Here is a 23,947-nt window from a genome sequence, read left to right as displayed (position 1 = left end):
AAATGTGACATATCCCTCCCTACAAAAATGCTACCTGTGGAGAGAGTGTGGAACCTGAGGAAGAAATGATACACTAATACACTTATCATGCATACGCTCTCTCCCGCCCATGCACATGCACTCACACATACACACATGTGGAAAGACCTTCTGCCTTTCAGCTTTCATGTCTTGCCAATAAGAAGAATAAATGACACACGTCTGAGGAATGAAGTAAGGAGAGTTATAGTCAGAAACCTCTTGTCATAGTAACATAAGCCCTGGGTTAATATTTGGGACAGATGACAATTAACTAAATTTAGTCTTTCTGTTCTTGATAAATTTAGCAATAATGGGGATTATTTTTGAAGCTGCCAACATTCAAAGTGTATCATGAGGAAACTCCTTTTCTAATTTATACGATTGCTCAGGCAATGTACCTTTTTCATTCAAATAGTCTGATAGATGGGCACGTATTTTCTTGTCAATGTGTTATGTATTTATCAGAGACCAATTGTCATATTCATCACAGAAAAACAGTGTTTGGATTTCTGACCTTCTTTCACACTTAACTATGGGGATTATCTGATGATAAACATGAGAACGTTAACACCTTAAAATTCATTACGTTGACTACCATGCCTTCAAAGAAGATGCTGGCATGTAAAATGCAATTTAAGCGAGCTTTGTGAAAGTCCTTTTGGTTTTCCCTTCTGTAAAATGCAGACAATAGAGCTTTAAAAGGTAACACACAGAAAATATTACTATATTCAGAAAGAGATAACTTCATGGAGCTATGTGCATATTTTAATTTATTTGAATGCATGCAAATTTTAAGATGACTATTGACTAACATTTACTCTGGACTAAAAATATCTAGTAGGGTGGCAACCTCAACTCTAGGATATAAGGATAATAAGGCAGAATGAAGCTGAAGATCGTTCAGTTGTTTGCAGTTTCCACTGCATACAAGTTCTTCTATAACTGTCCCTAAGTCAAGAGCCACTGAAAAACAGCAACATTTTAAAGCCAACACTAAATTAGCACTCTGGCTGGGGGCTAACACCCTACAAGGCATTCACTAAAGCAGAGAAATGTTTTAGCAGTTTCCATAGCCGCCTCGCCAAAGAAGAAAAAAATGTAGCCCTTCATTATTGGTCAGTTAAGATGTCAGCTGATTTGTCGGAGTCTTGTCATACGATCACACAAATTCCTTCATAGCTTCCAGTTTGAAAAGGGTAGATCACTTTGTTAGTGGTCGAGAACTTTACAGAATAGCCTGCTGTACATCATATCTAGGCTTTTACAGCATACACATTCAGTCAAGATTGCAAAATAGTCAAGAGTAAGAAATACAAAAATAAGTCAAAAGGATCATCTGGTGAACATCAGGTTCCCTTGTATAGTGGTTTTTTTTAATTCTTTGCTCTCTGAATTCCACCTTGCATATTTCATTACATTTCCCTCTATATAACCAATGGCTGATATGCTTCAATCTTCATTAACATTATTACAAACAATTGTCATCCCACCAATACTCTACTGATTTTGCCCTGTAGCTAAAAATATAAGATTCTTAATAGATACCGATATATAATAGGCTCTATTTTTAAAAGCCCATAAGAGCTTGTCTAGTTGATTCGTATCAGAGTATACAGATTTCACCAACTAAGCTAATCCTAAGGCAGAAGGGTGGCTGCAACTCCTAGAATACAGGTAGAAATTGCTACTTAACTGTCACATGTTTTATCTAAAAAAATTTCCCTGGGTAGAAGCAATACAGACACACTCACACAAGAAAATGAGGGAGATGGAAAGATCAAGCAGATGCAAGAAGGAAGAGGGTACTGCAGATGATCTGAAACATTCTTAGTTGCCAGAAAAGGCCAGCTCTTCCATCTTAGTCAAACATCCTCCCTTCCCCTATAAGGAAGATATGCCCTTTTCCATTCCCTACAGTTTTAAAAAAAATCCATATTTCTTTAAAAGAACACAAAAATAAGTACTGTATTTGTTTGTCTCATGGGACACAGAGGTCCCCCATTCTGTGTTGCTTCCAGATATATCCAGCTAAATTCTCTGGATTGCATTTTCCCTGGCCCCAGATAAGAAAGATGTCTCATTTGCCAGAGGATTCTTCAGTCTGTAAAGTCCTGCAACCTGGGAGAATCTTGTTCATACAGCAGGCCGATCTGGGGCGATCTTGAGCCTTATAGCCAGGGATTGGTCTTTTATTAAAGACAACCAGCATTGTTCCAGTCATTCATTTCTGTCTGCAAAGAAGGCTCGCTGAGTTCAAACAGGGGATCCATGTTGACAGAACTTGAGAGGTAATCATTTGTCCCTTCATCCCAGGGGTGCTGAAGGAAAGAAGTGGCAATTAATGTTTCATCAAAGTCCAAACTGTTCTGGTTGGATTCTGATAGGATGTAATCTTGTCCAGCTGGGCACCATTCCTGTGGACAGTCAATATGCCTTCCATGCACTGTCAGGTCTACATCCCTGGTTACTGGGCTAATAGGAGGGGTGATCTCCAGATCCTCAAAGGTGGAGAAATCACCATTCAAAGTGGTATCGAAGATAGCCTCCCAGTCAAAGTCACCTTTCAGAGACCCAAGCTCTGTCTGTTCTTCCTGAGTAAGCATGGGAGAACTGGAGAGGCGGGCTGTCTTGCACATCCGTTTTGGTAGGGGCTGTTTGCGTTTATGGCTCATTTTCCCATCCACAAGGTTCCAGTTCTGATCGCTGGTGATTTCTTCAAATTCTTTGAGCAGTGGTTGAGACTCCATATTGATTTTCAGAATGCTGTTTTTCCAGGAAGTCACTGCTTGGTTAGCAGAAGAACCAGAGCTGGCATCTTGTTGGACTCTGCCACTAAAGGCAGGATGGATCTGCACAGGAGGCATCCTGCGCTTTTTGAACGCCCCGTTCATCAGCCTGTCTGCGTACTGAGGATCAATTTTCCAGAAGCCACCTTTTCCGGGTTCATCCTTCTCTCGTGGAACCTTGATGAAGCACTTATTCAAGGACAGGTTATGCCTAATGGAGTTCTGAAATCAAAAGAATAAACATGGCTTAATTTGAGCAGCTTCAGAAGCAGCCTAATTCAAAAACTAAGTAACCCTGTTTGGTGTGAGTGCAAGCTGAAGCTGCCATACATAATGATGAACGTCCTTTTAGCAAGAGAGTAAACTGTAGTGGTTTGAAAGAGTGAAATAATCAAATCTGGAGTTCTTTTATAATCATGGCTAGGAGGATGACAACAGACAAACAAAAGGCCCGCTCCAATCCAACCGACCTTAAAAATGGATTCACATGTCTTTAAGTTCCATCATACTCTTTAACAAAACCAAGCCATTAAAATAACCCTATTTAACCCTATCAAGAAGAAACAAATGTATTTCTAAGATCCTATTGTTATTATTTATTGAATGACATGTTTGTAGTATAGAAGACTGTAGGATTGTCTGACCACTAAGCAAGAGACATTTAAAGGTGGTTTGCCATTGCCTGGCCCTGCATCATGAGTCTGGTATTCCTTGGAGGCCCCCCATCCAAATACTAGCCAGGGTTGACTCTGCTTAGCTTCCAAGATCTGACTTGTCTGGCCTATCCAGATCAGGCCTTCTAAGATCCTACTTAGATCTCTCAGACCCCAGTAAGAATCTGGCAACCACTGAGGATTTTATTTTATTTTAGCCATTTTTATGCCACTTTTCTACCCAATCAAGGTTCCCAAAGCAATGCACATCAAAACACTTCAACAATGTAAACATTTAAAATGATAATTCCATAAAAACAAAAACAAACAATTCCAGAACCTGGGAGGAAGACCAATAATGGTAACTGGGGGTATCAAAGCAAAAAAGTCTTCACCTGCTGATGGAAGACACTGATTGAGGGAGACAAATGAATCTCCTCAGCACAGGAGTGCCAAAGTTTTGGTACTACAACCAAGAAATCCCTTTCTTAGGTCACCATCTGTCCAGCCTCAGATCAAAGCAGGGCCTTCTAAGACTGAACAGGGAAAATGTTCCTTATTTGTTTTTCTCCAAGGGAACTGTTTTCTGTCATCTAGAGATGAGTTGTAATCCCAGGGGATCCCGTTTCCACCTGGAGGCTGGCATCCCTAGCTTTTTCTTACAAATAGAAGAATGCACATATATGCAGAATATTCATGTATTCCCTGTAACATGTAAACAGAGTTCTAGTGTATTTGGAATGAGGCAAACACAATAAAATGGGAATTGCATAGGAATTCTCTATTGCCTGATGATATCCTTAAGCTAACTCTCTATCCACTCATTCATATAAGCTATTGCAGTCCTTTACACTCTGTGGGTAGAATGAACATGTATAGGAGACGGAGAAGCATCACAGTGGCAAGCTGCTTTTCTATCCTGCACATGTTAATTGGTATATATTCAGCCCCTATGGAAATACAAGTGTATACAAAGGGCTCCGTATGTGATCATGGGTAGAAAGGTGGATGTGTGTGTGCTCTGTACTTCTTTAGCTTCTATCTGTCTGTTTGACTGTACCTTGCCTTTCTCATAACTCAGGACCCAAGGTAGGTAAGATCAAGAAATGCTTGATCTATACAAAAATAATCATCTCTTGAAATTATTAAAAATAGACTTAAACACATAAGCCATGGATAATGGGTTACTTCTGTAACCTTCATGGTTTTCCATAAGCATTTTAAAAAGCTGTTTTTCAGCCTTGGCAGAAGGTGGTCCCAGGGGTAGGGGGGCATCTACCCCACTCCTTCAGGAAAATAAAAAGTTTGTGATATTCTTGAAAACAAGGAAACGGCTAGGAGACGCTGCTGTGAAGAGGACAATTGTCCTTTAAGTGGGATTGGCCCGCTCGCTGGGCGCATCTGGATTGGCCCGCTTGGCCGGCTACTGAAGGCGGGTGCTCCAGAGCTTTGCTGGGAGCATCCGGATTGGCCCACTGACCCGGACACAACCTGGACAGAGTGGCTGTCTGGGGCCGGACAGGACCGCCTACATGGCTCTTTGACAAATATAAGAGCCACTAATGGTTAAGATAAGCAGTGAGGAGAATGGGGAGAGGGCAAAATGTTGTCCTGAGACACCATGGTTTCCCGTCCTGCTGCTTAACCAGAAATATTTACCCTAGAGTTTGTGGGAAATCCTAGAGCAGTGGTCCCCAACCTTTTTATCTCTGGGGACTGGTCAATGCTTGACAATTTTACTGAGGCCCAGGGGGGTAGTCTTTTGCCGAGGGACATTGCCACCACTGCCTGAGCCCCTGCTCCGCTTGCTTCCCCACCGGCACCCCTGACTTCCTGCCGCTCACTGAGGTGCGCTGCCAGCATCAGCTGCGCAGTGCCACACTGAGGGGGGCCCCAGCCACGGTGGCTGCTGGAGAGCACCAAAGGTGAGCCAGTGGGAAAGCGGCAGAGCAGCCCCCGAGGCAGCTGCCAGGGAGGAGGAGCCACGGCCTGGTACCGACTGATCCATGAACTGTTACCGGTCCCCGGACCGGGGGCTGGGGACCACTGTCCTAGAGCATTCCATGACATGGTAACATCATGGTGACTGGAATATAATGGTGGATGGATATGAACTGTTCAGAAAAAACAGAATAGATCGAAGAGGTGGAGGAGTGGCACTGTATGTGAGGAAAGGGCTTACCTGTCAGGAAATTCTAGTGAAGGAGAGCATATCTACAGTGGAAAGCATCTGGGTGAAAATAAGCGAGGGGAAAACAAACAGTGTGGTGGTAGGTGTCTGCTACCGACCGCCTGACCAACGAGAGGATGTGGATGCTGCACTTTGTGAGCAGCTTGAGAAAATATCCAAGCGGCAGGACCTTGTCATCATGGGTGACTTCAATTTCCCAGATGTGTGCTGGGAAACAAACTCTGCGAAGCGTCCTCAGTCATGCAACTTTCTGACCTGCCTGGCTGACAATTTCATTTATCAAATGGTAGATGAACCCACAAGAGGTTCAGCCATACTGGACTTAATACTGACCAACAGGCAAGAGTTGGTGGATGAGGTGAAGGAGGTGGGGATCCTAGGGGGAAGTAACCATGTCCTCATAGAATTCCTTTTGAGATGGGGAGCCAAGGAAGCTTGTAGCCAGACGCGGATGTTGGATTTTCGTAGGGCAAACTTTAATAAACTCAGAGACATGATGAGTGTCATACCATGGACGAGAATGCTGGAAGGGAAGGGAGCATGTGAAGGGTGGGCGCTACTCAAACAAGAGCTATTGCATGCTCAATCAATCTATCCCAGAAAGACAAAAACACTGCAGGAGCTCTAAGAAGCCTATTTGGATGAACAGAGAACTTCAAGAGGAACTAAGAAAGAAAAGGAAAATGTTCAGGAAATGGAGGGAAGGACAGAGCTCTAAAGAAGAGTACCTACAGGTTACTAGGCACTGTAGATCAATCATAAGAAAGGCCAAAGCTGAGAGTGAGCTAAGATTGGCCAGGGAAGCCCATTGTAACAAGAAAAGATTTTTCAGTTATGTGAGGAGCAAACGTAAAGTAAAGGAGGCAATAGGCCCACTGTTGGGTGCAGATGGACAAACTCTAAAAAAAGATGCAGAGAAAGCAGAAAGGCTTAGTGCCTATTTTACATCTGTTTTTTTCCCACAGGTCAAAGTGTTTAGGCACATCTAGAAATGGACGTAGTCAAAGGATAGTGTCTGGGTGGCAGGTTAACATGGATAGAGAGGTTGTCGAGAGGCATTTAGCTGCACTGGATGAGTTCAAATCCCCTGGTCCGGATGAAATGCACCCGAGAGTACTCAAAGAACTTTCCAGAGAACTTGCACAGCCCTTGTCCATCATCTTCGGAACCTCTTTAAGGACTGGAGATGTCCCGGAGGACTGGAAAAGAGCAAACGTTATTCCGATCTTCAAAAAAGGGAGGAATGATGACCCAGGAAACTACAGACCAGTGAGTCTGACCTCTGTTGTTGGGAAGATAATAGAGCAGATATTAAAGGGAACGATCTGCAAACATCTGGAGGACAATTTGGTGATCCAAGGAAGTCAGCATGGATTGGTCTCCAACAGGTCCTGCCAGACCAACCTAGTTTCCTTTTTTGACCAAGTTGCAGGTTTGCTGGATCGGGGAAATTCGGTTGATGTCATTTACTTGGATTTTAGTAAAGCTTTTGACAAGGTTCCCCATGATGTTCTGATGGATAAGTTGAAGGACTGCAATCTGGATTTTCAGATAGTTAGGTGGATAGGGAATTGGTTAGAGAACCGCACTCAAAGAGTTGTTGTCAATGGTGTTTCATCAGACTGGAGAGAGGTGAGTAGCGGGGTACCTCAGGGCTCGGTGCTCGGCCCGGTACCTTTTAACATATTTATTAATGATCTAGATGAGGGGGTGGAGGGACTATTCATCAAGTTTGCAGATGACACCAAATTGGGAGGACTGGCAAATACTCCGGAAGATAGAGACAGATTTCAACGAGATCTGAACACAATGGAAAAATGGGCAAATGAGAACAAGATGCAATTTAATAAAGATAAGTGTAAAGTTCTGCATCTGGGTCAGAAAAATGAAAAGCATGCCTACTGGATGGGGGATACGCTTCTAGGTAGCACTGTGTGTGAACGAGACCTTGGGGTACTTGTGGATTGTAAACTAAACATGAGCAGGCAGTGTGATGCAGCGGTAAAAAAGGCAAATGCCATTTTGGGCTGTATCAACATGGGCATCACATCAAAATCACAAGATGTCATAGTCCCATTGTATACCGCACTGGTCAGACCACACCTGGAGTACTGTGTGCAGTTCTGGAGGCCTCACTTCAAGAAGGACGTGGATAAAATTGAAAGGGTACAGAGGAGAGCAACAAAGATGATCTGGGGCCAAAGGACCAAGCCCTATGAAGATAGGTTGAGGGACTTGGGAATGTTCAGCCTGGAGAAAAGGAGATTGAGAGGGGACATGATAGCTCTCTTTAAGTATTTGAAAGGTTGTCACTTGGAGGAGGGCAGGATGCTGTTTCTGCTGGCTGCAGAGGAGAGGACACGCAGTAATGGGTTTAAACTTCAAGTACAACGATATAGGCTAGATATCAGGAAAAAGTTTTTCACAGTCAGAGTAGTTCAGCAGTGGAATAGGCTGCCTAGGGAGGTGGTGAGCTCCCCCTCACTGGAAGTCTTCAAGCAAAGGTTGGATACACACTTTTCTTGGATGCTTTAGGATGCTTAGGGCTAATCCTGCGTTGAGCAGGGGGTTGGACTAGATGGCCTGTATGGCCCCTTCCAACTCTATGATTCTATGATTCTATCACTTCTAGTTATGTAGCTGGAAGAGACATAGTGGTGAGACCATCCTGGTGAATCTCCAGCCATTCAGCCTCCCCAGTGAGAACTATACAGTAAAGCTGCCTATCTTCACGTGGTGGATGGAGATGCCCTGGAATTACAACTGGTATCCAGACAACAGGGATCAGTTCCCTTGTAGGAAATAGCTGCTTTGAAAGGTGCACTGTATAGCACTGTCCTTTGATGAGGTCCCCCCTCTTCCCCACCCTCCACCACTTTCAGATTTCGCCCCTAAAATCTCCAGGTTTTTCCCAACACATAGTTGGCAACCCCACCCACAGTCTTGGTAGGGTGAAGTAGCTCTCACTTCAGCCTGAATGACCTCCAGGTCATTGGACCACTGGAACTTCCCCCAGTTGCCATACTGGCCGTTCTGCCCCTGCGAAAAAGACATCCAAAGACACCTGCTGTGTGCACTGAAATTGCTTTTGAGACTCAGAATATTCTGGGTTAAAAATTAAAGTTAAAATCAACTACAAGCTTAGTGCTGCAAAAATCTTAAAGGTACAACATGGCAAGTTTCTTTTTGTAAAAAGTAACTAAATGGTTAACACCTTTGCAATCGTGTCTATTGCAGGAGGCATAAAGAGATGCATCTTCAACTGGGGGCAAGGGTGGGTGGGAGTTTCCATTATGCAAAGTTTGGAAAGGACAGGGACAGCACATGAGAAAAAAAAACTGTCATTTCAGCCCAGCAGGTCAAAGCTATTGCCTTCACGCCCAGTTACACACGCAGCAGCTAAAACTGTAAACTAATTAAAATTGCAAACTAATGATCTGATATTATGTCTCTATTTGGCAGACTCAAGCATAAATAAGTGTGGTGAGATGCAGGGAAATGAAAGCCAAACTATTCAGGGTGAAATCAGTACTAAGGCTCTATCTTTCCTATGTTCTCTCTTAAGCAGTTATTATAAAACACACATGCTGGTTTTAGGCCCATGCATCATTCACAGCAATATCCTCAGAATGTAGAATGGAGAAAGCAACTGTTCCTCCTTCTTAAAGTCTGCCTCTGTATTAATGCTTTGAGTTTGCAATCCTAAGGAAACTTTCTTGTGAGTAAGCCTCACTGAATAACGTAAGAGATACAACTGAGTAGTCCTGTTTAGGATTGCTCTCTCTGAGGCTGGAAATGCAACAGAGCATATAATGCAAATGGAGTATTAAAAACACACACAAAAACCCTAGCAGCTTCATAGCCTTCATCTTGTCTGCAGTCTGATGCCAAGAGGACTGTCCCGTAAATTACAGCTATCATGGTGTAAATGTAAAGACAGATCTACTTAATCTGGCACAGATGGGGACACCACACACACTTCAACCTCTCGGGATATATTTGCCCACTTATCCGAGACACGTATTTGTGCACTCATGTGGCATCCCTGGGCTGATCTGGGCTTTGTTCTTGTGTTCTGCCTCTGCATCATAATAAAAAAAAAGACAGAGAGAAATTAGAATAGCTCTGAAAACAACAACTAAGAGAATGCCAAAAAGAGACACTTTCTGTTCCCATAGAGCTATTCTAAAAAGAATGAATGTGTGCATCTGGAACAATGTGCACAATTAGAAGGGAGACTCTGTTTATAGCGTAAATAACACCCTCTTGTAGTACACCAAGCTAAGAGGGTGTTAAAAGATTGGCTATGGCGAAGGACTGGGGGTGAGGGTGATGTTAAAAAAAATGTTGCCTAGATATCTTTATGCTTATTCATCCATAATCCTTATTGCCAAAGAGCAAAACCAAGGCTTGAATGCCTGGAGGGCTAAATAATAATAAAAAAGCCCCATGCCTCTAGGCTGAAACTCTCCAGGCATCTTGGCTGCTTTCCAAAGCACACAGCTCCCACAGGAATTTTGCTCCACCCCCCCACCCCCACCCCCACCCCCTGCTTATGGGTGGCATGACATTTTGACTCTGCACTTACAGGAACTGGGGCTGGCAAAGCGGGTGAGAACATGGCGATGACCAGAGAAAAGGGAAGAAAAGAAATTCTTGCAAATGCAGTGGTCTCCAGTGAGTCAGAATTTACTGTTTAATTAAATTTTACAAGGGTCACAGAATACCCCTCCCCTTGGCCTAGAGTCACTTTAAAATTGTCAGAATTGTCTACCGTTGATTATTACCCAGCTAGTTAGCATATTTATCATTCTTTCCTGTACCAATCAATCCAGCAACCTACATCTTCAGAGAGAAGCATGCAACAGAAGGGAAGAATTATCTTTTAACCTCACCACCAGCATTTGCAAAGAAAGTCAATATTTAAGGATTTTGCTAGTCTGTTTGTGTAACGCCTCCATGTTTTATTACTTCAAGGAATGCTAAAATCTCCCAGTTACTTACTCAGGAAGAGGCTCATAGGAGACTGAATGCATTTATAAACCAATGAAGTTCACTGATCCCATTTATCATGGTTTCCTCCAAACCACCTGCATGTCCTGGATGCCAGTGCCTACAATGCGGAAGCCAGAAAGACTGGAGGGCTGGATTTGGATTCTGACATTTTCACCTAGACATGAAATATTTCTAATACAACCACCTATTCCTCCACCTATCATCCCTACCTGTGAAATAGGATTCCCACTCTTCATATTTTTATTGTGAGGATGTACAAGATAAAGTCAATAAAATGCTCTGCATATTATAAGTGGCATTTAGAGTAGAAACTGCAATACAATCAACATTTTATGTTCCTGAGGAAAAATAGGTGTGACTGTCTTAGCCATTGTAGTTCATTCAACCATTCTCAGGCCAACTTTAATTTCGTTACCATCTATCCCTACTGCCACAGTGGCATCTCCAAATATGAAATTCCCTACAATGACCCCAGGAATACCATTGCCTTCCTCAGAGAAAACTGGACCAGCTATACAATCACATATCTAGTCTCAGGATGCCACACATGCTGGTCAATGGTGCTATGACTCATGTCTCATATTTACAGAGTTCAGAGTTACTTAGACTGGTCTAACCCACTGCTAGTGTGGTGGAAATTGCCTTGGAAGATCCAAAAGTCAACATGATCCCATCCATTTCTTTTTTTTCCTCCCACCCTTCTGTGTTTACTGGGGGGCTGTCACATAATGAACTCTGTTGCACAACTATATCCTTAATTACCATTAATGAAAGACAGAAGAATAAGCAACCAGAAGCCATAAGGTTTGTTTGCATGCATGTAACAGTTTCAAAAATATTCTCCTCTTGGGTCTGAAGTAAAAGCTGCCAAGGTCAAGAAGCTCTAGGTAAGTAAACAGTTAAGAGCTGGAAAGGACCCACATTACAGTCATCTGGATATGCAAACATTACATCATTATAATCTTTGCCCATCTTCAGCTGGTCCTTCAGCTGAGTCAATTCCTGGTTCAGTCAGTTCTAGCCACAATGCTTAGTTACAACTAGACTGGACTATTGCAATGTGTTCTGTGTGGAGCTACCCTTGAAGGTGTCCAGAAGCTGCAGCTAGTTGGAGTCAGTTTTGGGGAACATGTGACATAGATATTACAGCAGTTACACTGGCTATCAATCTGCTCTCAAGCCCAATTCAAGGTGCTGGTTTTGCCCTACCAAACCTACATGGTTTGGATTGGGGTATATGAAAGACGTTCCTGCCCAGGAATTTAGATCATAGGGAGAGGCCCTGACTGTCCCATCAACCAAAGAAGCTAATTTGGCAGTACACAAGAGAGGGCCATTTGGGGGACAACCTCATGAATATGGAGCAGTCTCCCCAGGGAAGTGTGTCTGGCTTCCTCTAAATCTTTAAGAGGCAACTGAAGACAGTTTTATTAAGGATTGCATTTGATTAATTTGGTGGCAGTCTTAGATGAGAGCGGTAGAAAATTCTACGGTAGAATATGCTTTAAAGCCCTACAGTCTTGTCCAAAAATCAGAGCATCACCCTCACATACACACAACCCTAGCATGCTGGGGTAAGGTCAGGTCTAGGTAAGGTCAGCATGTAATGTTAAAACATGGCATTCTTCAGGGTTGGAGTAAGTTCTGGGGAAGGGGGGCAAGGTGCATCCAAAAAGCAGAGGGCCTCCACCCATACCAGTGGATCTGACAACCCTAGGAGGAAGCCATTTCTGCCAGCCACCTTGTTGACACAACCTTGTATCAACTGTAAGCTGTGCCCCAACTTTAAATAATCTATCAGCTGCCTGTTGTGAGGCCTTGAGAACCACTTAAGAGACCTGATTGAAGATGAGATCTATGCAGGAAGGGTTGGGCTCAAATTCACCCATATGTATTGGCAGGAAGCAAAATTATGGTGGTTCCACTGGAACCTGTAGTGACCTGATCCTGCGTAGAGCAGGGGGTCGGACTAGATGGCCTGTATGGCCCCTTCCAACTCTATGATTCTATGATCTTTTAATCATTTAGGAGAAGTTGAAATGACTTGATTTAGCATAAAGATAATGTGATGAGGAATGTCTCAGTGGAGTTTCTGTATGAGATTCAGTGCTATAGCTACTCCTTTGGAGTAACTACAATCATAAAAATGACCGGCCTATCAAGCATAAGGATGTCTGGATCATCATATGTAGATATAGTTTTTCTTTCACAGATATGTATTCCTGCAAAAATAAAACAGTGCTTGCACCATGTGAGAAAAAGATCAGTGAATAGGATGAGAAACAGGCACTTGGGATATGTTGTTTTTCAGATCCCTTATCTGATGGTTGGGACTGGGAGAGAGGAGAAAGCATTACTGTCTCAGGAGGAATATTTGAAGGACAATCATGAGGCATCTAGATGACTACAATAATAAAGCCCAAATAAGCATCTTCTAAAGGCCCAGAGACTGAGAACCCTTATTTGGGGTTCATGAAAGGCAGACTTCTACTTCTTCCATTATAGGAACTGCTAATTGGGTTTTTTTTAAGTCCAAGGAGTGAAGGACACAATTACCTGGGCATCACACACAGTGAGAGTTCAGTTATGTGGCAGCTGAAGATAAGGTGCCTCAAAATAGGCGTGTGCGCTTTTCAACACTAATAACATGGTGTTAAGTTGGGTTCTAAGACACAACTCACTGCCAGGTAAAGTCCTACTGATCTATACTGAAACATTATGGTTTCATGGTTCTTCGAGAAGTTACTGGGAAATTATCATTCTCCTGATGAAATACCCCATTCCTTTCACTGTTCTCCTCTTCTTAATTTAACACTCTTCCATGTGCTCTCTGATAGTCTTATCTGGTTCCTATTATCCTTTCAACTTCTTTTACAGTGCCTTCTTGCATATATTTCTCTGTCTTCAAAGTCAATCTTGAGAGGTATCAGCTAGTAGAATTCAATTACTTGGCTACTAAAATAAGTATTCAGAGAAGTGGTGCTGCCAGCACCTTTGCTTGCCCCAAACCAATGGATCATGGGGGGGAAATCTGGGGGCAAGAAGGGCAGATTATCTGTTTAACCCCATTAGTATGCACAATGTGATAACTTGTTTTAAATATTTTCTAGGAGTGATATAAACTGTTCTACACTGGTACCTTCTATTAATGAAATGCTAAAATTTGAAAATGAAAATTAACGTCTTGGAGGGAAGTCAGGACGTGGAAGAGAGTTCTTTGGTGTGACTTTCAAAGCCTTTGTGAAAGGAGTAGGAACAAAGAAATGGGGAAAGATTCATGGAAAATTCAATGGCCATGCTAGGGAGAGATATACTCTTTTATGTCCATTGAAGGGTATTTAGAAGACTGGAACATTGTTTAGGATTTCACTGTAAACTTCCCAAAGCAATTTATCCTACAGCCAAATTAGACAGAAATCTAGGAACAAATCTTCCCATAATTTATACAAGGTAAATATGATCTATGTGGAGCCCCAGTTCAAATCAGAATTGTGATATCAGAGCAAAAGAGGAATAACCGCTTAATATCATGTGTCTCACTGACTTTTGTTATTAGCCCTGGGGGGAAAAAACTAAAGGCACATTCCTTTTGCCTGTCTCCCCCCCCCCCCCTTCTTGGTCTAACAACAGCTTAGGGTGGAGTTGGAAAGTATCAGTTGCAAGCAGCAAACCATGCTGGGGAGAGGAAAGGCATGAGCCCTCCCCCTGCACCCAGACCTGCAGTGTTCCATTTCCTTCTAAAAATGATGGAAATATCTGTTCACAGATTGCCCTCCCTTAGGTCTAGCTTGGCTCTGACAAGCAATTGTCATCACTTTTCATACAAAAATGCTCCTGAGCTATTGTCCCTTGTGTACCAAAATTCAGAAGAGACATGATTGCTCACTTCTCTCCTCTGTGGTAGATGGTTGACCCCCAAATCCCAAAGTTACAAGCAACTGGATTAGCTGTAGACCTCTAGTGTAAAGCTGTTGGGAGAATCAACCCTGCAGTGTTCAAGTGTATAATAAACGAGACACTTGGCCAACGCACTTCACCTTCTTACCTCCTTATCCTTCCACCAGGTTTTCTTTTTATTCATTTATACCTTGCTTTTCTTCCCAGTCGGGACCCAAGTGGCCTGCAACATCATTCTGCCCTCCTCCATTCTTATCCTCACCACAATCACCCTGTGAAGTAGGTTAGGTTAAGAGAGACTGGTTCTAGGTTATCTAGCAAGTCTCCATGGTAGAGTGGAGATTTGGACCTGAGCCTCCGAGGTCCTAGTCCTGCACCCTAACCATTACACCATACTGGCTCTCCTTATCTCTCCACTTGTTTCTCTTTGTCCTCACAAAGTGTTGTTCTTCTCTTGTTTCTACCCTCTGCATGGAGCCTCATTTGTTCTAGAACCTTCTTAAGTGACTATAGTGACTGTGGCTTCTGCAGTCTTAGAAAAAGGACAATCATTCCCTCAATCATCCTTAGCATGTCCTGCAAGGAAGACATAAAGATCATTACTATCTTTACAATGAGTAAATGCCTGTTTACGTTTTCTGCCTTCTAATTTACAGCAACCTCTGTGTGCTACTAAATGCTTACTGCAGGCAAAACATTTTGATAGGAGACATACCAAGCAACCATAATTGCCCCCTCAGGGAGAGGAGTAGAAAGGAGCTACAGCATGAATATTACCATATTGCATTTGCTTTCTAGTGTTATAGAGGGAACACAAGGAGGTTTCTTCCTTTTGGCTGAAAAAACTTTAGCCTGACCAACGGAATAGCAATATGAGTCTCCTATCAGATGGCATAACTGAAAATTAAGAGAACCTTGATCTTAGGAAGAATGAAGCTAGTGCCCACAGGAGGGCTATAGAGCAGTATTTGCTGGTTGGCCACTGGTTATTAAGGCCTCCGCACAAGGAGGCCAGAAGAGCACTAGCTCAACTTCTTGAGGGTAAATCTATCATTCGTAACATTTCCCTCACAAGGCAGTTGTGAGGATTAAAACAATGGGGAAATTGTCAGTTGCACCAATAATAGGCCATATTATCTATATTGGGAGAATAGATAGCCTTGAACCACAATGAAGTATCAAGAGACTCTGTTTTCTTTCCCCTTACGGGGGGAAAAGATAAGTGCATCATAAACTTTCACCCACATTAGTGACTGGCCTCACTCCAAAGGCAGATAGATGCCCAAGCACGGAGGGACACAGCCACTTACCTGCCATGTGGGGTCAGCATGCCGGAAGTAGCAGAAATTGTCTGTAATCCACTTATAGATGTCAGAGAGGGTGATTTTGGTTTTCTTGCTGGTTTCCATTGCCATGCAAATGAGTGTGGCATAGGAATAAGGAGGCTTCACATGAGGGTTCGTCTTGTAATCTATGTCTTCCAAGGGTTGGCCTTGCAAATGGGCAGTCCTGGAAGTGGAGGAGGAGATGGGCTTGCCTGGAGTATGGGGCATCCCCATGCAAGCTGGATCACCAGCCAAGGGAGAACATGGTGCAGCTGATCCAGGAATTTTGTGATAACCATGGGGATCGGTGCTGCATGGGGAAGAGGAGGACTTGCCCATATTGGCATTGATGATGGAGAACTCTTGAAGCCACTGTAAACTGGTCAAGCTGTCGTCCAAATTGCCCGAATCCACCATGCTGTTCTCCTGACCTTTCTCTTCCTCTGATTGCACGTTCAGCCAGCTGTCAGTCATGTCAGCAGAAGGCAAAATAGGAAGGTCCAGCATTCAGGAATTGTGGGGGAGCAGGAAGAGGGTAAAAGGGAGGTGGTAGGAGGTGGCAGGTCCTGCAATAAAAACACAAGTTCAAGATCCCTAAACATTTGAGCATCTAGCAAACACACAGTTTAGCAGGTTGTTTTTTAGCCCCATACTCTAAAAGCACGGAAGCCAAATATATCCTTAATGTCTCCCCAGAGATTTGAGTCATGCCTGGGTGCAAGAACTCAAATCAATGTGGCTTAACTATCTTTCTTTATGTAGACTGTGGTAATCTGATGTGGGGGTTGGAATTCATCCCAGGGCCTTCTTCTCCCTTTGGTGGCCAGATTTTTCTCAGAATACCCAAGAACTCAAGTTGTTTTGTTCCTGTGAAATTACATTAAAACCCAGATAGAAACATGCAAATGAAATAAAGAGCAGGACCTCAGCAGTATTCTTTTCAATCCCTTCAGCACAAGGAGTTAGCAGCAATGATACCCTCCAACATTTGCCCAATTAATCAGAGCAATACAAGGTAGCCTGCATTTGAATTCTCACTTCAGGTTCGTCCTCTATCAGCTTTACAAAGTAGCAGCTATGCATATGGACACTTAAAAAGAACATTTGGATATATGCTTGCCACCCAAATCACTAGACAGTGCCTAAATTCCCTCCTCCCCCCCAAGACACTTTGGATTTCCAAGCACATCCTTGGGATGCTTAATCTAAATGGGAAATCTGTTTCCAGCAGCCACAGCCGGTTACTTGAAGCTCTTTAATTCAACACAACTAGTACCAACCTAAGTGCTACAAACATTATGTCAACATTAGCCACATTGATTTCAATAGAACTAGCCTTCATATACCATTTTTAGGAGAGGGCGTTACTCCTGACATGAAGTATCATTGGCTCAAACTGATACGCTTAAGCTCGGCTGGATCAAGTTGTAAAATTATACCAGCACTACTTTACAAATTATACAGACCTTGTTTGCAAAATACAACTACCTTATAGACACTATTGAGATCGAAGCATCACGCCGAAGATCATGGCTGTGATGAAGCACTCCTCTTTGCATTTTCTGTCCTCCTCCCAATTTTTGAAAAAGATGCCAACCATCAAAATAGCCAGCACACAAAACTAAATCAAAACACCAAATCTTGTATGGGGAAGGCTGCTGTTGTGCCTATTCTTTAGGGATTTATGGGGAAATCCCTGCACCAGGGCACCGGCTCTTAAGGTGCTCGGATGCGGTATCATTTCCTATCGAGCATGATGTAGAAATGCGGCTAAAGTTAATATGGGACCCTCCCCTGGTCGAAAGAAAGAATTCCGTTGACCTTACCTGATCCTACCACGGACCCCCCACCGCTGCCAAATATTTACAGCTAAGCCCGGCTGTTGCGCGGGGTTTTAAAGAGAAGACGAGGGGCGGGAAATCACTTTCTCCCGTTCTCCCGTCGGATAAAGTGTGACGCCTCGCGCTGCCAGGGCTCTTTTCTCCCGCAGCCGCTTTGATTTGTAAAGCAACAGAACGACTGTCAATAAGTAGCTGCTCGGAAAAGGCTTCTCCGGGTGCCATGGAGACGCTCCGCCTCCATAAACAGCTTCCGCCCTTCCCATTGGCCTTCGGGTCTCCATGGTGAGGGCAGTCGCTTGGCTGCTTCGCTCCCCCCACCCCGCCGTTCTGCTGCTTTGCACTAACTTGAACGACGCTCCCCCCGCCTGGCCCATCAGTCAATCTCTTTCCCCCTCTGTTTACCGCCAGTTAATTTTTATTCACGGAGCGGAGGGGGCTAAAAACCGCGTGAAAGCTTGCAGGGGGACGGATCCTGCCATGCACAAAAGCGGCCGGGATCCGTTTGCAGAGAGAGAGAGAGAGAGAGAGAGAGAGAGAGAGTGCGCGTGCGCGTTCCAGGCCACAGCGGTTGTCGACCCCCTGCTTTGCTTAGGGAGGTTGATTGGTATGTGGGAGCTGCGCAGAGGGGGCGCTTGGGAATGATGGCTGTGAGTTTCATTAAGACAAATTAAAGTCCACTTGAAACCGCTCCCAGATGCCCATTATTCTCCGGGATGCTAAAAGGGAAAGGGGGGGGGGGGAACACACACACACACACACACACACACACCAAAATCCTTGTGCCAAGAACAAACAACCCGGCAACCAGAAAGATCCCTGCCCTGAAAAGAAAGGGACCCCTTCCCAACAGCCCGCTCCCTCCTTTCGCGAGGCCAAATCGCTGCACTCCGTCCTGACCTTACCCACCCGTTGCCTTGCCCAGGTTTCCTTTTCTCCCGCGGCCCCTGGCGTCCAGCAAGCATTACCTCGCCTTTGAAGTTTGTATTTGGGAGAAAACAATGAAGAGCTCTTGCGGGGGAAGGGGGGGGGGCATTCATGTGCAGAGGTCTTCACTTGTCTTGAACCTTTGCCATGGCTGAATTAACAGTTACCCTTTCATGCGGCTAAGAATTTGGGACCAAATTGACCCCACGGGTAGCTCCTGTGCAGGAAAGTTGAGTTTTCACCAGAGATGGGCTAGGAAAACTCATCCCCTCCCTGCCTACTTCAGTTCTATGAAGCCCTGTTCAATTGACCTTTGGGTAACCTGAAGAAATTAGATAAGGCGGGAGAGAAGTTGCAGGAGGGGGGATGGGGACGGGGCAGAAGACCCTCCATCAAAAAGATTGCTGGATCTTTCACCCCTTTTAATTAAGAGAACTACAGCCACGACCCTTCATAAATAAATACGAAAGTGGGGTCATCTTGCTATCACAAAGACCTTCATAAATAGGCTCTCCCTTCCCAATGTGGAACATTATTGACATTTTGGCTTTCTATCCTGTCCTTCCCCCAGAAGAGACATCTGTATGGCTGCCTGTAATTTAAGCCTCCAAACAAGGCTGAGACTTACAGGCCGAGGTCACCCAGGTGTTTGGATTGAGGTCTCCCCCCTCTAAGAAGCACCTTCAGACTCACCCCCTCTCATAGTCAATTCCTGGGTGAGGTGCTACCTGCAACTGGAAGGGCAAACCATCCAGCTCCAGGTTAGCTGATTCTTTGAGGTGTGTCTTATTATGCCTCTCTCCTTTCTTGTACTGACATTTCAGCACCTGGCTACTGGTGTCCGTTGTGTCAGTTAACCAGACACCACCTCTACTTCCTTAAATTATACTGCACACTAGGATAGTAGAGAACAAATGAAAATACTCAGGGTGCATCATATTTGAAACAGAAAATGACTTTCAACACATGATTGTGCTCTTTGACCAATAAGACACACCAGAAAAACTTCTACCTCTAATTTCTTCCTGAATTCAGAGTCCTCTGGTCTAGAAATGGACACCTGACATTTACTTGCTTCACAAAAACATCAGTTAATGCCTCTGCAAGGCAGTTTTCCATTTTGGAACTGAGCCCAGCTCCAATGGTACAAGCTATCGCCCCCGCTCCCTGCAAAACGTGAGTTAAATAGTGCTCTCTGCAATTCAGACTTCACTCTGCCAGTCTCACAGCGGAAACTGTTGGCACAGTTGTCCAATAACTTAAAACTCCCTTCATGATATATTATCTAGGTCTGCAGCTGAACAGTTAGCAACAGGCCTGTCCCTGACTGAAAATCACTGATTTGTATTATTGTTATTATTTGCTATAAAATTTTAAAATAAGGGCTCTACCCATTGACAGGTGTTTAAACAGTTGCAATGAATTGAGGATATGGAAAGGCACAGATGGAGAAGAAGTCTGGCTGAAGGGAAGGTCCAGACTTGATTTTAACAAACCTAATGTTGCCATGAATGAAATTCATCAATGGATTAGCTACCATGGAACTAATACATTGCTCAGGTGCCTGGAGTTGTAGAAGAGAAACTGTCTTGTTTCATAAGAATGCTTGCTTATGTTGATAGAACATAATTGGAGTTCAGTGTCACCTTTAAAACCAACAAAGTGCCCAAAGTGTAATTCTAAGCTTCCATATACATGCATACTTTGATTCTGGGTGTAACTTAGCATGCATAGCGAGATAGGAATCCAACAAGTGACTTAGCAAAAGCATCAAGAAACTAGTCATGTTGGCCTGAAGTAGCAAAACAAAAATAGCACCTTTAAGGCCAACAAAGATTTCTTCAAAGTGTGAGTTTTCGAGTGCATGCACTCTTCCTCAGACAAAATAGAACAAGGATCATAAGAGTACAGATATAAGGCAAAAGTAAATTAGTGGCAAATTAGTAAACTGTGTTATAACATCCAAATTATGCAGTCTGGTAATTCTTTGCTAAAACAGCCCATCAGCCCTTTTGAGTTCAGTTGTAGTTCAATTGTTAGCAATAGCATGTGTAGTGAGATAAGAACCTGTTAACAGGATCTGAAAAACTGAGTGCACACAAAAGCTTAGGGGAGGGCGGTATATAAATGTAATAAGAAATAAAGAACTATCGAGAATTAAACTTTCTTGATCTTATAGATGCTACTGGATTCAAACTTCGTTCCGCTGCTTCAGACCAACACAGCTACCCACCTGAATCCGTTCTCACATCTGTTTGTTAACTTTTCCATTTGTATGCTCATTTGCTGCTGTTCACAGGTCTTAATGACTACTTTAATCCATCCTCACATCTAGCTATCCCCCAGTCACCTATGCATCTTGACTGTAACCATCCCTTCCTGACAACTAACCCTCCACCCTCTCTCTCCCTGTATGTAAGGCTTGAGGGAAACTGTTTCAATGTATTAGAAGGAGTGTGCATGCACAAGAAAGCGCATACCCAAAATTAAACCTGGTTGGTCTTAAAGCTGCCACAGGACTCAAACTTTGCTTCCCTGCTTCAGATCAACACAGTTACTCATCAGAATCTATTCTTATGCTGATGAAAATTTTTCTCAATCAGCGTCCACTTCATCAGCTGCAGTGAGGAGGGACTCCATCATGGAAATGGAGATCTGAAAACATGCACAAAAAGATCAAGGGGCCATTACATGCTAAAAGTATTGGTTAAATGTAATTTGAATCCAGCAATAGACCATCTATTAATTATACTGTGTGAGGTTACCTGTCCAATGGGTGGGAAGTATGTGATATAGCTAAAATCTTTCTCCCGCTATTTGTTAACATGCATTTTAACTTATAGTAGCATAATGCAATTTCACCCCGTCCTTTCCTACCATCCATATCCCCTTGCTTGTTTGTTTCTTTTGTAAGAGCTCCAGCATAAAATGAAAACAGAGAATCAACTCATTGCATCTGAAGGAGTGGGCTCTAGCCCATGGGAACTGATGTTGGAATAAAATTGTGTTCATCTTTAAGGTCCCACAAGCCTCCTGTTTGTTTTTGCTGCCACAGACTAACACAGCTACCTCTCTGCAATTTGTAAGTTTAAAAAACAAACCCTGGGGTAGGTTGGAAAAGCCACCCTACAGAATATGGCTTTAAAATCTTGTTTTAGGAATATGTAGCTAATGGCATGTGGGTCACAACTGATCCCTAAAATAATATTATTCAACCCCCTTGGAAAGTCAGTGAGTTCTGATTTGCAATTCTGGACAGTTATATCAGCCTCCTTACAGAGAGAGAAATCTAAGCTGAAGAGTCATGACTACAGCCCTTCGGACATGACGTATCTGTGCTAAGGCATTTAACCTCCCCATGGTGTTTGCCAATCAGTCAATATTGGCTCACCTTGGAATGGGAGATTTTTCTCTGTGGGGAAAAATAATTACCTGTTGACAGTACACAATCTCCCGTGATCACATACCCAACTCAAGTACAGAATCCAGTCAAAATTTGTTGAAGGGAAATCTGTGGAGAGTTTTACAAGATGGGAGTGCCAGAGCTCACTGGTAGAGCATCAGCTTAGTCCGCAGAAGGTTCCAGATTCAGTCCCGGAAGCTCAACTTTCAAAAAAGATCATGAAGCAGGTGATGTGAAAATCCTCAGCCTCACACACTGGACAGCTTCTGCTGGTTTGGGTAGACAATACTGACCCTTAATGGACCAGTGATCTGATTCAGTAGAAGACATCCTGATGATGATGATGATAAAATGAGATAATTTCTCCATGGAATCAGGCTATAATAGAAAACTGAATATTATACTATGCCCAGAGAAAGTTACTTTTGCATTAGGGTGGCCTCTGTCCATCAGACCATCAAGCAGTTTATTATGAAGACTAGTAATCAAGCCCGCTGTATCTAAGGAAGCTTGTAGCCAGACGCGGATGTTGGATTTTCGTAGGGCAAACTTTAATAAACTCAGAGACATGATGAGTGTCATACCATGGACGAGAATGCTGGAAGGGAAGGGAGCATGTGAAGGGTGGGCGCTACTCAAACAAGAGCTATTGCATGCTCAATCAATGACTATTCCAGAAATACGAAAACACTGCAGGAGCTCTAAGAAGCCTATTTGGATGAACAGAGAACTTCAAGAGGAACTAAGAAAGAAAAGGAAAATGTTCAGGAAATGGAGGGAAGGACAGAGCTCTAAAGAAGAGTACCTACAGGTTACTAGGCACTGTAGATCAATCATCAGAAAGGCCAAATCTGAGAGTGAGCTAAGATTGGCCAGGGAAGCCCACTGTAACAAGAAAAGATTTTTCAGTTACGTGAGGAGCAAACGTAAAGTAAAGGAGGCAATAGGCCCGCTGTTGGGTGCGGATGGACAAACTCTAACGAAAGATGCAGAGAAAGCAGAAAGGCTTAGTGCCTATTTTACATCTGTTTTTTCCCAGAGGTCTTTTAGGCACATCTAGAGATGGCTGTAGCCAAAGGATAGTGTCTGGGTGGCAGGTTAACATGGATAGAGAGGTTGTCGAGAGGCATTTAGCTGCACTGGATGAGTTCAAATCCCCTGGTCCAGATGAAATGCACCCGAGAGTACTCAAAGAACTTTCCAGAGAACTTGCACAGCCCTTGTCCATCATCTTCGGAACCTCTTTAAGGACTGGAGATGTCCCGGAGGACTGGAAAAGAGCAAACGTTATTCCGATCTTCAAAAAAGGGAGGAAGGATGACCCGGGAAACTACAGACCAGTGAGTCTGACCTCCGTTGTGGGGAAGATAATGGAACAGATATTAAAGGGAGTGATCTGCAAACATCTGGTGGATAATTTGGTGATCCAAGGAAGTCAGCATGGATTTGTCTCCAACAGGTCCTGCCAGACCAACCTAGTTTCCTTTTTTGACCAAGTAACAGGTTTGCTGGATCGAGGAAATTCGGTTGATGTCATTTACTTGGATTTTAGTAAAGCTTTTGACAAGGTTCCCCATGATGTTCTGATGGATAAGTTGAAGGACTGCAATCTGGATTTTCAGATAGTTAGGTGGATAGGGAATTGGTTAGAGAACCGCACTCAAAGAGTTGTTGTCAATGGTGTTTCATCAGACTGGAGAGAGGTGAGTAGCGGGGTACCTCAGGGCTCGGTGCTCGGCCCGGTACTTTTTAACATATTTATTAATGATCTAGATGAGGGGGTAGAGGGACTACTCATCAAGTTTGCAGATGACACCAAATTGGGAGGACTGGCAAATACTCCGGAAGATAGAGACAGAGTTCAACGAGATCTGAACACAATGGAAAAAT

At 43.5% G+C, this 23,947-nt stretch overlaps 1 protein-coding gene across 1 annotated transcript; it reads right to left on the bottom strand.

Moving 5' to 3' along the window:
- Positions 1 to 338: 338 nt before the first annotated feature.
- FOXJ1 (forkhead box J1) lies at positions 339 to 18,049 on the bottom strand. Its single transcript, XM_077327720.1, has 3 exons — positions 17,716 to 18,049; positions 15,875 to 16,455; positions 339 to 3,029 (listed from the first exon to the last, which is right to left on the bottom strand). The coding sequence occupies exons 2-3, from the start codon at positions 16,394 to 16,396 to the stop codon at positions 2,214 to 2,216; spliced, it is 1,338 nt and encodes a 445-aa protein (XP_077183835.1). The 5' UTR covers positions 16,397 to 16,455; positions 17,716 to 18,049; the 3' UTR covers positions 339 to 2,213.
- Between the last annotated feature and the right edge of the window lie 5,898 nt (positions 18,050 to 23,947).

The sequence above is a fragment of the Paroedura picta genome, chromosome 3, assembly GCF_049243985.1.
Source record: "Paroedura picta isolate Pp20150507F chromosome 3, Ppicta_v3.0, whole genome shotgun sequence".
NCBI lineage: Eukaryota > Metazoa > Chordata > Lepidosauria > Squamata > Gekkonidae > Paroedura > Paroedura picta.
Note: the sequence above shows the minus strand (reverse complement) of the source record. Positions and strands in the feature narration are given on the sequence as shown.

What these genes read in the sequence shown, in the direction of transcription:
- FOXJ1 (XM_077327720.1), bottom strand. Translation starts at nt 16,396, where the DNA reads ATGCTGGACCTTCCTATTTTGCCTTCTGCTGACATGACTGACAGCTGG. An exon ending in ATGCTGACCCCACATGGCAG is followed by an intron (nt 3,030 to 15,874) that starts GTAAGTGGCTGT and finishes TTTTGATTTCAG; the next exon opens with AACTCCATTAGGCATAACCT.